At 53.2% G+C, this 15,219-nt stretch overlaps 1 protein-coding gene across 3 annotated transcripts in view; it reads right to left on the bottom strand.

Moving 5' to 3' along the window:
* The window catches only part of PIK3C2B (phosphatidylinositol-4-phosphate 3-kinase catalytic subunit type 2 beta), a 62,714-nt gene that overhangs the window by 26,998 nt on the left and 20,497 nt on the right, over positions 1–15,219 (bottom strand). For all 3 annotated transcript variants that reach the window (XM_029227552.1, XM_029227550.1, XM_029227551.1), the window contains exons 2-12: positions 13,260–14,280; positions 9,987–10,087; positions 9,244–9,398; positions 8,907–9,027; positions 5,871–5,982; positions 5,636–5,715; positions 5,145–5,208; positions 3,531–3,677; positions 2,856–2,889; positions 1,827–2,022; positions 636–758 (exon numbers count right to left, since the gene is read on the bottom strand). In XM_029227552.1, coding sequence (XP_029083385.1) covers positions 636–758; positions 1,827–2,022; positions 2,856–2,889; positions 3,531–3,677; positions 5,145–5,208; positions 5,636–5,715; positions 5,871–5,982; positions 8,907–9,027; positions 9,244–9,398; positions 9,987–10,087; positions 13,260–14,192 — 2,066 coding nt within the window. In that variant the 5' untranslated portion in view covers positions 14,193–14,280. The remainder of the gene's footprint in view (positions 1–635; positions 759–1,826; positions 2,023–2,855; positions 2,890–3,530; positions 3,678–5,144; positions 5,209–5,635; positions 5,716–5,870; positions 5,983–8,906; positions 9,028–9,243; positions 9,399–9,986; positions 10,088–13,259; positions 14,281–15,219) is intronic.

The raw sequence follows: 15,219 nt of genomic DNA on the forward strand, positions 1-15,219 counted from the left end.
GACAGCAAATTACTGTTAATAAACGGTGGTTAATACTGTCTTGTGCTTGTGTTTTCATGTTTCTACTTATAACCTGTCTTACCTCATTTCCGTGCCACAACTGCCTCTGAGTTAAACAAATGTCCCCATTTTACAGTTTGAGAAACTGAGGCCCAAAGAGGCCAGAGACAACATATGACTAGAGACAGAGCTAGAAATAGAGCCTTATTCCTACAGCTCTAAGCCCATTAGTCTTCCCTCTAGGCAGTCTGCCCTTCCAGATCTATAAGGGAGAAAGCCTGGTGCCGTCTCCCTCTTCCATGGGAACTTTAGGAAGAAGGGAGAAGATGAGACTCCCTCAGACTAATTAAACCTTTTAAGGGAGACAAGATCAAAACAATGAATTATTATTAAAACTAATGTTTATATGGTCCTTCATGGTTTACAACAAGCCTTTATGGATACTTCTCATTGGAAACTCATAACAACTTGAGAGGTAGAAATTACACTTGTCCCCATTTAAGATAGGGAAGTGGAGTCTCAAGAGTCTGAATGGCTTGTTTGGTTAGGGTTCGTGACAGAGCCTCGTTTAATCTGGGCATTCAGGAGGCTGAGAGGGTGTGCAGTGGGCACTGGAGCCCGGCGGGAGGTCTTACTGCTGGTCCCAGATGATGAGGTGGAAGAGGTACTTGGAGAAGTGAACCCTTCGGGTCCGCAGGGGGCTGCACAGCTCCTTGCCGCCATGGCTGAGGGAGCAGGAGAGGTAGAACTCTTCATAGCTACAAGAGAAAGGGCGTAGGTCAGGACACTCAGCTCCCAGACCTCATCGCAGCCACCCGAACTATGCCAAACTCCATTTCCCCTGTAAAGACTCTTGATCTGTGGGACTGGAACGTGGGGTCAAGGGACAGGACAGCCAAATCGGATTTGCGGAAGTGTGCTCCGGGAAAAGCAACCCGATCTGGATCTCTCTGCCCAGTTTCAGGTTCCATGCTGAGCCCTCGGTTTTTCTCCCTTCTTTATTGGGAAGCAGCCATGCAGCTCCTCCTTAGAACCAGCTCCAGCCCATGGGGTGTCCGGGGGCACGCCTGCGCACATGCGCATGCGCAGGTGAGAAGCGTGGGGGATGAAAAACGACATATGCTGAAATGAATGCCAACACATGGGAGTCCCTGCAGCTCGTGACAGGTGCCTGACAGAAGAGGTCAGAGAAGGCCCTGGTTTCCCAGGCTGCCTCCTTTGTTCTCCGCCAATCGCCCAGAGGAATACATTAAGTGAGGAACAAAGAGAGAAGGGGAAGGGAGGGGGAGGGGGTCTGGGAAGAGGGGGGGGGGGGGTCGGGTGGAGCCAAAGGCCTATTCCCCCAGGCCTGGGATGCTGGGGGACCCTGAGAGGAGCTCAGGATTACCAAGTTAACGTCCTCCTCCACCCACCCTTGCAGGCCTAGGGAACTCCAGACAAAGGGTCATCTCCCACCTGCCCGCCCCTCCCATTGTGCATCTACAGGGGAGTGCAGTCATTGGCCGTGAGGCACGCACTCAGAGCTGGGAAGCGGCCATCTGTCGCAGCGTCTCCATCAGCTGGCCTTGGACGGGAGGGGGCAGGGAGGCCTGAGCAGCCATCACTGAGAGGGAGTGACAAGATCTGACCACTGCTGCCTTTCCTCTCTCCTCTGGGATGTCCCAGCCCACGTCAGTCTCCCTCTCAGTGGGCTCATCCCCTCAGCCACAGCGCACCATAATGCCACAGATCCTAAATTTAGGACAGTGGGGTCACATGCGGACAGGAAAAGCCACCTGAAGTCTAACTCAGCTTGCTCCCTATAGGCCATTCAGCCCAGTGCTCACCTGGTGGCCCAGATGATGGGGATGCGGTGGGTGGCATAGACCGTAAAGGCCAGGGGCCCAGAAAAATGGCAGGCCTCCTGGACCAGATCATGCTTGCGGCTCCCGTGCACTGCTGTCTGGAAGTCTGCATTGAACGTGTTGCAGTACAGCTCCACCAGGTCCAAGATGGCAGCCGTCAGGGCTTCCACAACCTTCTCTGTGAAAGGAAGGGGATAGAAGGAAGAATAGTGAGGCTTCAACAAGCCCCATCTTATTGTCATGGCACTGGCTAAGGTGGGATACCCTAGGACAGTAGTCCCCAAATGCCAGTCACCCATCTGTGATGAAGCAGGAGCACGTCACGAGCTTCTCATAAAATGACAGATACTCAGTTTTAAAATTGTCCTTATTTTTACGTATTGCTACTTATTTAGTGTAAAATGTCCTTTCTTTTAGGAAGTAGTGGGAATAATAGTTACCAGTTACTTAAAAGAAGTCATTGCTTAGTAAAATAAAAACTGATAATTCTATGTTGGTCCCCAAAATAATGCTTTTTGGTCCACGAAATCTGAAACATTGGGAATCACTGACCAAGAATCCTAGAGATACGAGCTCTGTAGGGCAACATTCTGCTTGCAAGACTTAAGGGGGAATCCTAGGGAAAAATTCTTTATCACCATCTCCCCAGGCCCCTTCAAAGTTGGAAACACAGGGGTTAGGAGCTCACAACCTACCCAAGTGAAAGTTTTTCCATCTGGAACCCAGGGCTAACTCTGCCCCACCACGCCTACCCTCACACTTACACCGCCTCATCACCATCTCCCAGGGACACCACAGGAATAACTAGTAAAAATAACTAGAAAACATTTTGTGGAAAGAAATGTGCTCTCCAGCTGCGTCCACGCCTCATATAGGAAAACACATACACACATACACACACAGAGGCAGACCTGGACCCATAAATCAAAGGGGCCAGGGAGAAAAAGGAATCTGGGCAGAGACTGCAGTTTTCAGCTGCCCCTTCTGGATGAAGAAAAGCAGCTCCCTTACCTCGGTTTTCCCTCACAGCCAAGATGGTGGGATCCTATTGGGGAAAAAGGAGAGGGAGGGGAGCTTCAGGGCCGTGGCCTTTTCCGTCACAGCTGGAAGAAGGGCTTTTCACAGCTGTGCTCATCTGGACCAGACTGGACCGAAATTTGAGGAGCAGAGGTTCCCCAGGGAGGATAGAGTAACAGTTTGTACCAGATTCGTGTGATGGGACAGTGAACCAGACCAAGGATAAAATCACCGTGTCCACCCAAATGAAACACGCCAGCCCTCAGGCTACCCCACTACAGATCACGGCACCTATCACGCTGGCTGGCCCCGTCTGCACAGCACACAGCCCCCACTGCGGAGTCCCAAATCCCCGGCTCAGGGCAGATTTTGGTCTTGCACCCTGCTGGGTACGAAAACTGGCAGGCAGCGCCGCAGTGACTGTGAACAAAGCCTCTGATGGCCTGGGATCCCGGCAATCAGTCCCGGGGGGAGATCCTAGCCCACTCTCATCCTCAGGAAGAGGTGACAGACTTGGCATCTATCTCCCCAAAACTCTGTGACTGAATGTTCAAACATAAAAGATGGAGGTTGAGAGAAGAGACTTTTAGTAAGTGGACACCTAGTCACCTGGTTTCCGGGGAATTTTCCTCTCCTCCTTCCCCACGCTAGTGCTCTGGGCCCCGTTACCTTCTGAATTTTAGGCTTCATTCGGGAAGGGCAGGGGGGCAGCTGGTTGAGAGCGTTGGTGATCTCAGGGGTTTCCACAGCGGCTAGGGCGTTGCAGATGGCCTTGACGGACTGGACCACCCTGTCGGCCTTCAGTGGAAAGTCACCCTGTGGGAGGCGGCACAGTGAGGCTGGCAGGCTAGCACTCAGCCTCCAGCACCCACAGTGTTGAAGGAATGAGCCGGGAGGAGTAGCGGCTCATGACTCTCAGGAGTAACCAGTGGAATCCATGCTTTATTTTCAAACATCCAGCGTTAGTGAACCACACACAGCTCCTGCTGAATTAAAGGAGCCAAGCCCACGTTCCCCAGCGCTTTCAGCCATGCTGCCTGAACCTCCTCTTATTCCCAGCCTCCCTCTGTCCACTACGTCTGCTTATACTATACAAACACATGCAGGGTCTCCCCCAGAGACATGCAGTTTCAATAAAATCAATCCACAGGGACTGGCAGGGGGACCAAAGAGATCACACTGAGGGCCCACTTGCCCACGCAGCCTTATTTCTCCTACTACTGTCAAGAATGTCCAGATGGGTCTCATCTCAGACCATGGCCATGCCCTGCCCTCTGCACTTTGGCTCCTGCAGTTTTCTCATTTGGAATCCCCTTACCTGTCCTAACCTGATTACCTAAGTAAATGCAAATCACGGACCAGCTAAACTCCACCCTCCTTCCCCAAGCCTTCCCTGGACAGTCCCCCTCTCTATCACTCTCCAAGAGCCCCTGATTAACTCATTACCAACCTGTTCTGTCTACTAACAGCTTTACGTTGCTATTCCATTTTTCTGGCAGGAACACAAGCTCCCTGAAGGCTAAGACAATTCTTATGCTTCTCCATCCACAGTAGCCATTAACAGAGGGCCAGACTAGTGCAAAAAAAGGTGTGCAGAGAACTCCCCTCTCATCACAGTAAATTTTCAAGCAGAGGCTGCTAGAGAAGGGATTCTGGTAGTCGGTGGAGGGCTGAGCTAGATACAAAGCTGAACTCTCCCAAAAGGATGTGACCACTATAACAGGATCAGTGAGACAGGGATTGTTTTTGAAGGTCACTGTCTGATTTTCTTCAACTTCACGACATGTGGAGCAAATGTTTATTCTCATGGTTTTGAGGCTTAAAACTCCATGTGAATCCACGTAAGGAGAGTCCTGGCCCTTGCCTACCTTTGGGACCCTCCACCTCCTGACGGTTTTCCACCTGTGACACCAGCACATCAGAACCTCTCAAATCAGAGGTTCCTGGGCCCTGCTCACAGGAGACACACTCCAGTGCACGCTCAAGTTCAGCGGCAGGGCGACAACTCTATGTCCCTTAGCTTTGAAGATGCCCTACTCCAGAGATAGGATCAGGGCATGGTTCCTTCTACAGAGGAGCACAACCCTTCTATACACACGTGCCGGCTGCCCAAGAGCTGGCAGTCGTGGTTTGCCCATGTGCTAGGGGAATGAAAAGAAGTGCTCTGCTAATAGATCTTCAGTATCTACTCCAGATCCCCAGTGTTAGCTGATCCCAGGAGGACTGGAGGAGAGGAAGGGAGGAGCGTTGGGCAGCTGGGCCAGCCCCAGAATTTGTACTCACATCAGCCAACAGGAAGGCATCCACCTCATTGTGGTAAGTGTCAAACAGAAGACTCAGGGCCTGCCTGGGGAGTTGGGGACAGGGAAAGGCATAGAAGATGTCAGAACAGACCCAGTGTACTGGAAGACCCATCCCCGCCCTCCTTCTCCACAGCTCAGGAATCAGACTCTGGCTTAAACGGGTTCCCACTCTTCCCTTATGTCCCATGAAGACTGAAGGCCGGCAAGTCCTTTCTAGTTGGCTACCTTCTACCTGGAGAATGTGGCAAAGGACTAGAGGGAAGAGATGTAACATACCCTGAAGTGGGGATCTTCTCCTCTAAGACTCTTGGGCCCCAACATACCCTGAAGTGGGGATCTTCTCCTCTAAGACTCTTGGGCCCCAACACCTGCAAGAACCCCTGGCCCTGGCATAAAGGCAAGCAAGGGTATCTGCTAGGGTCCCCTCACGGTTCCTGCTTGGGCCACATCCAAGATGGTACCCACTCTCACCTGCTGATGGTCTGCTTGACTGGCCTCTCTTGCAGATGGATGAGGTAGTTCAAGGTGGAGGGGCTCTGGTCATCATTCACCTGTGTAAGGAGTGCCCTATTCAGAGAAGGGTGGTGCCTGTATCACAGCGCAGTGCTACTACCCCATGTCCGCCCAATGTATTCCATATCACCCTCTCTCTGCCCACTACCTCCCCATCCCTACGCAGCCGTCAGCCTCCCCACCACACACGAACCGTCCGGGCCAGGTCACCGCGTACAGCTTTCTGCTCCATCAGCTGTAGCCGAATGTCGATGTCAAACTTTCGACAGTATTGAATATACTCGTGGCTGCCCAGGGCGTGCTTGCTGGTGGGACAGGGGGACAAGGCCATTAGCATTCTGGGGACTCACTGGGACTTTCAAGGGAAATGCATACCTTAGCCTCAGGGAGAGACAAACAGGAGGAAGGGGGAGGAAAGGTGAAGGGGGAGTATACCTGTCATGTACCCCCACCTTAGCTCTTAGGAGATGTCATGGTAGAGCTTGGGGAAAGAAACAGAGGTCTGTCTAAAGAAATGCCACCTATTACATTTAACCCTTGGTCTGTACAAACAATGACTTTCCTAGGTATTTATTACCATTATCACTGGTTCACTCTAGGGGTGGGAACTTCTGGAGGGAGGGGAGAACAAAGAGATTTCTCAGGGGCAGTGTTTAAACCCCATCCTCTTGGCTTTGGTACATAGGACGCAACAGAAGCCAGCCTGTGCTCAGGCTTGGGTGTGGAGCTCAATGGGTGACAATATCCCCCCAGCACTGTGATCCTAAGTCTCACATCCCCCACCATTACCAGCTGGGTGCTGAGACCAACCAACCAAACCCACCAAGATTCCAGGTCTATTATCCCTAACCCATCAAAGTTCTGCTCCTCACCTCCCTCTGTGGGTCCTGCGATTGTGAATAACAAGGTAAATCTCTACAGACTACCAGCATGCTATTCCCACTGCTCAGGTGAGACCCCTGCCCCACCCCCAAGTTTCAGAGAAGGGGGCTTAGGGAGTCCCTCGGTGATCCAGCCCCTTCCTCCCTCCAGATCACACCTTAGGCAGAAAGGAAGCTGAGGAGAAGGGGCAGGCTGAGTCCCACTTGCAGGCCAGCACTGCAGGCCTGGGCCATGTCCCAGCAGCTGGGTAACAGAAGCCGGAAAGGGACTTCCTTCCTCAGCAGAGCTGGGAATCTAGGCCAGAAATGGAGAGGAAAGGAGCAAAGCATAGGGCTCTGTGCAGAAGCCGACAGAGGTGCCTGGGCCGGAGGCCAGTCCAGTCCAGCTAGGACGTAAGTGGGTTTTCCACATCCGGAGGCGCCAAGCCTCTGATTTAGACCCCAACCTGCTAAGACTGAGCTGCAGCCAAAACCTGGGGGTGGGAGAGGCTGGACTGTGGGGTGGGGCTGGTGGGAGTGCCCCAGGAGGAAGGAAGAGTACGTCAGGGGTGGGGGAGGTGGCAGGAAACCCAACCCTCCCCGGGGACTGTCTCAAGGTTCTTATCTGAGAGCAGCCTGCATCCTGGACCCGCCACTCCCCCTCAGCGTCAGCCCCTTTTCTGAGCAAGAGTAGGAAACACAGGGCCTCCTTGGGAGCTAGCAGCTTTCTGGAACCCCCAGAGGGTCCTTTCCACCCCCACCCAAGGCAGCTATCTTGTGCTCAGGGGTCTGGGCTTTTCTGTTGCGTGGGAGGGAAGAGAAGAGCCTTGGCGGAGGAGGGGGCTCCTGGACCAAGAGTGATGGACACAGGTCCCCCAGGGACTTGCTTGCCCTTCTCTGTGGAAGGCCTTCCTCTGTGTGCATTCAAGTTAGAGTGGGAGAGGCATGACCCTAGGGTCAACAATCCTTCTCCACCTCGCCTGGAACACTCCACCTGGGTCTTGGCAAGATGTCAGAAGCTGACGGCTTATCTACCTCTGGACTTGGGGGCTCAAGGACTAGGGGGCTGCAAGGGAAATGACAGTATCCATCTAATCCGCATCCTCTCTTTGGACTGGTCCTTCCCTGGGAATATTTACTGATCGCTCATTGCGTGATCCTCGTATTTAACCCTCGCTACATTGTACAGAAGAAGCTGAGGGTCAGAGCTCCACAACTAGCAAGTGGCAACTGGAACCCAAACCGGCTGTGTTGATGTGACCCATTATGCCCCTTGCTCCCTTACAACAGCGGCAGGTGCTCTTCGCCAGGAGCCCCTGAATCTGGGGCCCCCTCTATTCCTCTAGGGGAGAGCGATACACATTTGAACTGTGCTCCCTGGAGGTGTGCCACGTAGGGCCCTGCCCCCTTCTTTTCTCTCAGTTTTCCAGTTGAGGGCACAGAGGCCAGGAAGGGCCCACAATATCCCTAAGGTTAAAGAAACCAGCCAAGAACTGCTCTAGCCATAGACCAACCATCCTTGCATCTAGACCTGCGTATAAGAGAAAGAGCAAGTGGTGGCCCTCATCGCGCACTCCTCAGACCTGAGATACCGGCCTCTCCTTCCCCACTCCCAAGATCTGCTTCACCAAGTGGCCAGTAGTAGTGGGCAGTAGGCAACTGGAAGCTTAGGGAGGAAAGCAGCTCTCTTTTATTTCCTTATCCGCTGGCCTCTGGCTGACTCTACAGCCTGCCACACAGCTGTACCACCTGAGGGGTCCAATCCGCCTTCCCACCACCCCAGCGCCCCAGAGTCCCAGGGCAGCGGAAAGGGGATTGCTGCCACTGGATGTAGAGGCGCTGGAGGCGAGCCCTTGGTAAGGAGCATAACCAGCTGCACATGCCAGTGGGGGAAAGGCTTGTCGGCAGGGGAAGGGGGAGGAGAGAGCAACTGGGATTTTTACCGCTAGTTCCACAGGGCGCTTCTGCCCAGTCCTCCTCCAGCCCTTGGCCATAAAGACCCCACACATAATCTAGGGTGGGAGAAGCTACCCCACATAGTTCCCCCACCCCCATACACACATCCCTCCACACGCAGAAGTCTGCAAGCAGATACGACTTAGTCTTTGTCTAATCCCAGTTCCAAGCTCTTTCCGCAGCAGATTTGGCCCAGGAAGCCAGCCAACCCCGCTGGAAGACTGAGCTCCTGGGGAAAGTACGACGTGGCTGACAGTATGCCCAGAAAGCAGGAGTCCTGACTGTGGGATTGGCAGGGAGCTGCCAGCCCCAGGCCTCGAGCCCAGCACCACCCCGGTGAAGCCCCCTCAGAAGCCTACTACCTAGAAGGCAGGTGCCACTTCCTGCCCGCTTGTCCCCACCAGTACACTCACTTCTGCAGGAATTCCTCCAGCCCACAGGGCTTTAGCACGAAGTCACCCACATCGACACCCCTCAGTTCATCATGGGTATAGCACAGGGTCTGGTAGATGAGCAAGTCTACAGTGGAGGAACCTGCAAGGGGCGAGGCAGGGGAAGCAATGAGGGGGGGCCACTGGGGCAGGCGGGGTTCATCCCGATCCCGTCCCCCAGAGCCATCAACAACCAGATAAAGCAGGCAAACACACAGTTTGGGGTTGGGAATCGACGGCAAAAGGCCCCACACAGTCAAAACACCGTCACCCCTGCCCCACCTTTAGGGATGCTCACACCGACTCCCCACTAACTTACAGTTGCAGGTAAAAGTGAGTGGCTCCTGCAGGCTGTCACACAACACGGTCACCTTCAGGTTAACCTCATCCCCGAGGTGCTCTGGGCTTGGGGTGACAGTGCTCCAGACATACCCAGTGAGGGAGTAGTCTTGGACATCAGAGCCAGATCGGAGGCTGTGCAGGAAGAGAGGGAGAAGGACCGTCGCTGTGCCTTCAGAAGAGAATGGTCAACAAGAGGCCTGCTGGGACCTCCCGTCCTGAGGCCCAAGGACCCCTCCGTCCCCACTCAGCCCGTGGGTCTGTGGGCCAGGACGGGGGCAGTGGGGAAGCAGCTGGGGGAAACCCTGTTCTTGATACATCTGTTACAGTTGCAAAATGTTTCCCAAGCTGAGTTGAACATTAAGGATAGCTTTAAAACCACACAGCTTTCCACGGAAAAATTTTCCACTTCCTTTCTCTTTTAGCCCCAGATAAGATTACACTCTTATCTCCATCTGGGGTGTGTTTGTTCCTAAAGGCAACGGAGCCTGAAGTGATTGGAACAATTTGACTGTTAGATCGAGGTTTCCTGAATTTTGTCCAAAGTGTGGAACTTCTAAGATTCCAAAAAACCTGCAAATACCGGTTGCAGGAAGCATCCCATAGTTGTAAATTGAGATGTATTAAATATGGCTCTTCTTCCTCCCTAGAAAGTTCTGAAAGGGGTGACTCTCCTCCCCAGCGCCCACAACCCTTCCCAAACCCCCAGTCTTTAACTCTTACATATCCAGCATGTGGCAGAATGCAGCAACTTCTTCATCTCTCTCCTCTGAGACCTCAAACAACTCATGGCCATTGGCGATGGTGTGGGGCCGGGAGCCCACCTTTAAGAGAAGAGCAACTTACTCAGTGCCTTTTCCCTCATGCGATCCCCTTCCCGCAGGCTCCTAGGCCTAAACTCTTAAACTCTAGGTGTAAAGACTTTCCAGTGAAAGGGGCATAAAAAACATGTGGGAAATCCAGGAATATATTTATCTGCCGTCCTGGCAGACCAAGAGCCAAGGTGAAAGAGTACTTGATACCTCAGCTGAGTCTGGAAACCTGGGTGGGATGGACATGAGTGTGGCCGAACCTCCTTCCCGAGAGGCCAGTGTCTAATAAGCTCAACCCTGCAGGTCAGGTGGCTCCCGGCACGCTGGGCCGTGGGGCTGGCTTTCTGGGGGATGCTCCCAGAGGCGTGGAGGGGAGCTGAGCAGACAGCTGTTGTTCCCTGTCCCACCACTGAGGCCAGAGCAAGTGGGTTGCCCAAACCGTCCCCAGGGAAGCTGAGCCCTGGGCAAAGCTCCAACATCCACAGTAAGCCCCAGGGACCCAACTCAGAGAGAGACCGAGAGACCGTGAATGGAGGCAATGACTCAGACACATGTGCCTTCCCAGTAAGCACTACTTGAGGAAGAGAGCGTCAAAGCAGCTTTCTGGGCAGGAAAGAACCGGGAAGAAGGCTTAGCTCCTCCTGGCTCTCAAGTCTTCTGGTCCCCAACAGCTGGAATGTCAGGAAGACTTCCTGGGCCCCACTTCCTGTCCAAGAACATGTGTGTGCTGGTGGGGATTCTCAGAGACAAGACCTCAAACTGTCTCCTACCACAGAGCTGTTTTCAGTCACCCATGAGGAGTTCTAAAGCAGCCCTCGAACAAGGCCTGCAGCACAGCCGCAGGGAGGAGGTGGTGCGTGGCAGGTTTCGGCCTGCCTGCCCAGAGCCACCAGGGAGGCCACTGCAAGGGAATGAGGTGACAGCTCTGACAGAGTGCCGGCCTGCATCCGGTAAAGGCGGATACTTCCGGGGAGCCAGTGTGCACACACGCAACGCCTCACCTCTCAGCCTCCCCCTGGCTATTCTCCTGTCCTCCCCGCCCCCTCGGGGCAGATGGCAGCAACTGAGCTCCTCATTTGAATATCCAGATTGTTTCCTCTGAGTGACCCTCTCTCATTGGCCTTGCTCCCCTGGGTGAGCATGGAGGGGGTGCAGAGAAGGGAGGGTAGCCGTGGGGGCAGTTGGCATGGGAGGCCCTGGCTCTGCCAAGTTCATGCCTGTGTCCCAGTCAAAACAATAGTACCACTGTCAGCAACTAACCCACAAAAGTGAGAGCGATAGAGAGAGCGACAGAGACAGACAGAGACAGAGAGACAGCAAGAGGAGGGGAAGGCAAGGAGGGTGGAGAACAGAGTGGTGACTGAAGGTCATTTTCATGCCTTTCAGTACCACTCACTGGCTCCATAAGAAAACAAAAGCCACTTACGTTTGCCCTGCTGGCAGGCCCTGATGGCATCGCCCGATGCTGGCTGGGGGGATCTGCAGGGCAGAGGCTGGCAGCGGGGGTACCAGGCTGGCATTTGGAGCCAACCATTTCCTTAGCTGGCTCCACAGGCCTGGGATAAGGTGGGTCCCTCCGGCTGGAAGCCCGGCGAAGGCGGGGCGGTGGTATGGGTCGAGAGCCCGAGGGGCCCCCCCTCCCAGTGGGATGAGCCCCTGCACCAAGCTGGGGTGGGGAAGACCAAGGCCGCATTTCCCCCTAAGAACTGGCGAGGGCTTTTTGCTTTGCCCTAGCTTCTTCAAGGAGACTCTGGACCAAGCTCCCTCCCAGAACTCTGATAACACACAGGGGATGGGGGAAGGGTGAGGGAGTGGGGGGGAAGCAGGAGAGCGAGCCACAGAGGTGACCACCTACCAGGGTGGCCTGCCGCTGCGCAAGCAGGCCCAGCTGTGCAGAACAGAATCTCCCTGCCCCTATAAATAGCAGGAACAGCCCCACCTCTCAGAGCAAGTCCTTTAAAAAGCCCTGCGCTCTAGAGCTGTGACTTAACCCAGGAGCTGCCTCTGCTCTGGGGGACTCTCTTAGCCGAAGCACAGGAAGGAAGGACCACGTGGCTTTTCCAGAGTTGTGAAGGATCCCAACTGCTGGGACACAAGGTGGGAAAGCCCCAGTGTCCCTCAGACAATGGATAAGGAGGAAACAGGGAGGGAATGAGGTGGAAAGCTGTTAGGACAGAACTCATCAGCCACAGGGGTGCCTCTCGGCTCCCCTGGGGTCAGGGTTTCCAAGTGCAAAACACAAAGCAGGCTTCAGGTCCCGCCCATGGAGATGTTGCTGACACTTTTTAAACCAGAAAAAGATCAAAGCTGCCCTGGAACCTACGCCATGCTTCTGTGCAGACAGTTTTCTATTTTATACTATATACTGCTGAAGTGAAATAATTACTGTCATACTGCATACCTTTTTCTTAACATTTTCACTGTGAAAAGAGATGGATGATGGTGAGGATTGCACAACGGTGTGAATGCATTTAATGCCACTGAACTGTATACTTACAGTTGGTTAAGATAGTAAATTTTATGGTATGTGTATTTTATCACAATGAGAGAGATGTGCGGGGGCACACACACGAGCACAGGGAGGAGAGAGACAGAGGCGGAGAGACAAAGGGAGGGAGAGAGACAGAGGGAGTAACGCAGAGAGAGCCAGCGAGCTAGCGAGTGAGAACAATGGAGCTTTGGGATGAGACAGAGCACTGCGGATCATTAGGCAGGGTTGCTGAGGGGTCTTGACCAGGGTCTGGGACTTAGTGAGCACTAAAAATCGGTTAGTATCATGACGGAGCCTCATCACCACGCAGCATTTTTGGCAGAGCAGAAAGTCAGAAAGCAGAAGGAACCCACCCCAGTGCACAAGGCCATTCGGCCATGCCGTCAACAGTGTATCCCCTCACCTCAGTTCTGTCCTTATATCACGAAGTGGGTATTCCAAAATGCCTGCCCCCAGAAGGACCATTTGGCCAAGATACACAAAACTGGCCCTGAAAAGGAGCCTTCTCTACTAGTGTCCCTCTTCCCTCCCCCACCACGGCCCGGGGGCCCAATGTCAGAAGCAGAGGGCAGGAGAGGACTGAAGGGGTGAGTGTGGAGCAGATTGTGGTTTGGACAGCAAAGAAGAAAGGGGGGACTCTATTTATGAATGACAAGGGGAAAGGGGACAGAAGAAACATAATCAGGTCCTCACCGGAGCTGCAGAAATCTGGAGGTTCTTGCCAGATGTTCCATTTTTCCGGTTGGCGTAGCGGGAGGTGTAGGTGCGGGGGGGCACCTGAGGGGGCATGGTCTTGCTCCGGGCCACAGGTTTTCCAGGAGTGTCCTTGCCAAAGTTCAGGAGTCCCCGGCCCTCCTTCCAGCCCCTGGTGGCGTCCCGCAGCATCTCTGCATCATAGGTTGACTTCAAGTTGAGCCGTGTAATGGCATCATTGATACCGTCGTAGTCCATGGACCCCAGTAGGCGCCCTGGACCCCCACCTCCCAGCTCCTCTTCCTCTTCTAGGAGCCGATGCCCCAGCAGTTTGCCTGGAGGTTGTTCGACCAAAGAAAAAGTGTTGATGTCATTGGGCTGGGAGATCTTGGAGGATGAGGGGGACCCCTTTCTGGGAGGCAGGGGAGGAGTGTCCCAGATAGAGACTCGGGGAGGCAGAGGAGGTGGGGACAGTTTCTTCAAAGAGTCGTCTGTGTCCCCCAGTCCTGGGGACAAAGAGAGCCCCCCATCTGAACCATCAAAAATGTAGAGATAGTCTCCGGCCAGGGAGGCTTTGGGCCAGGGATCTGCGCCAGGCTGGGAGCCCTGGGAGGTAGAGTGGTTGGGCAGCCCTTCCTGTGGGGAGAGCGAGTTGTAATTGAGGGTAGGGTCAGAGCCAGAGAGACCACGTAAGAGCTTGAGGTCCTTCCGCCTTCCCGCTGGCTTGCTGTAGAAGTCTAGGACAGGCTCATCCCAGCTGATGAGAGAGGGGTCTGTGTTCTGCTTGGCTCTGCTTTCCTCCTTGTCGTGCCGAAGCCGGGACAGAGCATCATACTCCATCTGCAGGGCTTCGGCCATGGCCAGCTCTTTGCGGCTGATGCCCACAGACTCCAGTGACTTCCAGTGATCCCCACTGCCCTGAGTCGAAGACATGGTGAGGATGGGGGACAGAGGAAACAAGGAAGTCTTCTACTTCCTGGCAATGTCAGTTCTGCAGGGTTGTGGCATGGTGTCTGGGCACCTGCAAGTGAGGAGGAAAAATATCAATCATTCAGTCACAAAAAGAGACGTGTCAATAATCTGATTGGGTGACATAATCTGGGCCACTGCCTGTTTCTTGAGTGCCTACAACAGATGGAGAGAAACAGAAAGATGGAGAAAAAAAGAGATACCAAGACAACTTTATTTATCTGTTACATCCATCTACCCTCCCATTCATCTATACACGTTTCCATTTCTGGTCCCTAAATCCCATCCTCATCTCGCTCACAGGTACCCCGAAGAAAGAAGGAGGCACCTTGTATCAGCTAAGAGGAAAAGATGGAGACGAGGGCTCTTCAGTCAATTTAAAGAGGACGGCTCTCCAATGTGGATGGACCTAGAGATTATCATACTAAGCGAAGTAAGTCAGACAGAGAAAGACAAATACCACGTGATGTCACTTATATGTGGAATCTAAAATATGACACAAAGGAACCTATCTATGAAACAGAAACAGACTCACAGGCATAGAAAACAGACTTGTGGTTGCCAAGGGGGGCGCGGGTCGGGGGAGGTTTGGGAGTTTGGGATGAGCAGATGCAAACTATTATATATAGGATGGATAAACCACAAGGTCCTACTGTTATAGCACAGGGAACTATATTCAGTATCCTGTGATAAACCATAAGGGAAAAGAATATGAGAAGGAATATATATATGTACACCTGAGTCACTTTGCTGTACAGCAGAAATTAACACATTGTAAATCAACTCTACCTCAACAAAAAAATGTTCTTAATAAAATAAATAAAGAGGACAGCTCTCACATACCGCTGGTGGGGAACGTTAACTGGTACAACCACTTTGGAAAATAGGCAGCTTCTTGAAAAGGTAAGCATCCACCTACCACATGACTCAAGTATTCCACTCCTAATTACTTACCCAAGAAAAATGAAAGCATATGTCCACACAAAGACTT

The sequence above is a fragment of the Monodon monoceros genome, unplaced genomic scaffold (assembly GCF_005190385.1).
Source record: "Monodon monoceros isolate NGI ecotype Baffin Bay Population unplaced genomic scaffold, NGI_Narwhal_1 Super_Scaffold_18, whole genome shotgun sequence".
Classification (NCBI taxonomy): domain Eukaryota; kingdom Metazoa; phylum Chordata; class Mammalia; order Artiodactyla; family Monodontidae; genus Monodon; species Monodon monoceros.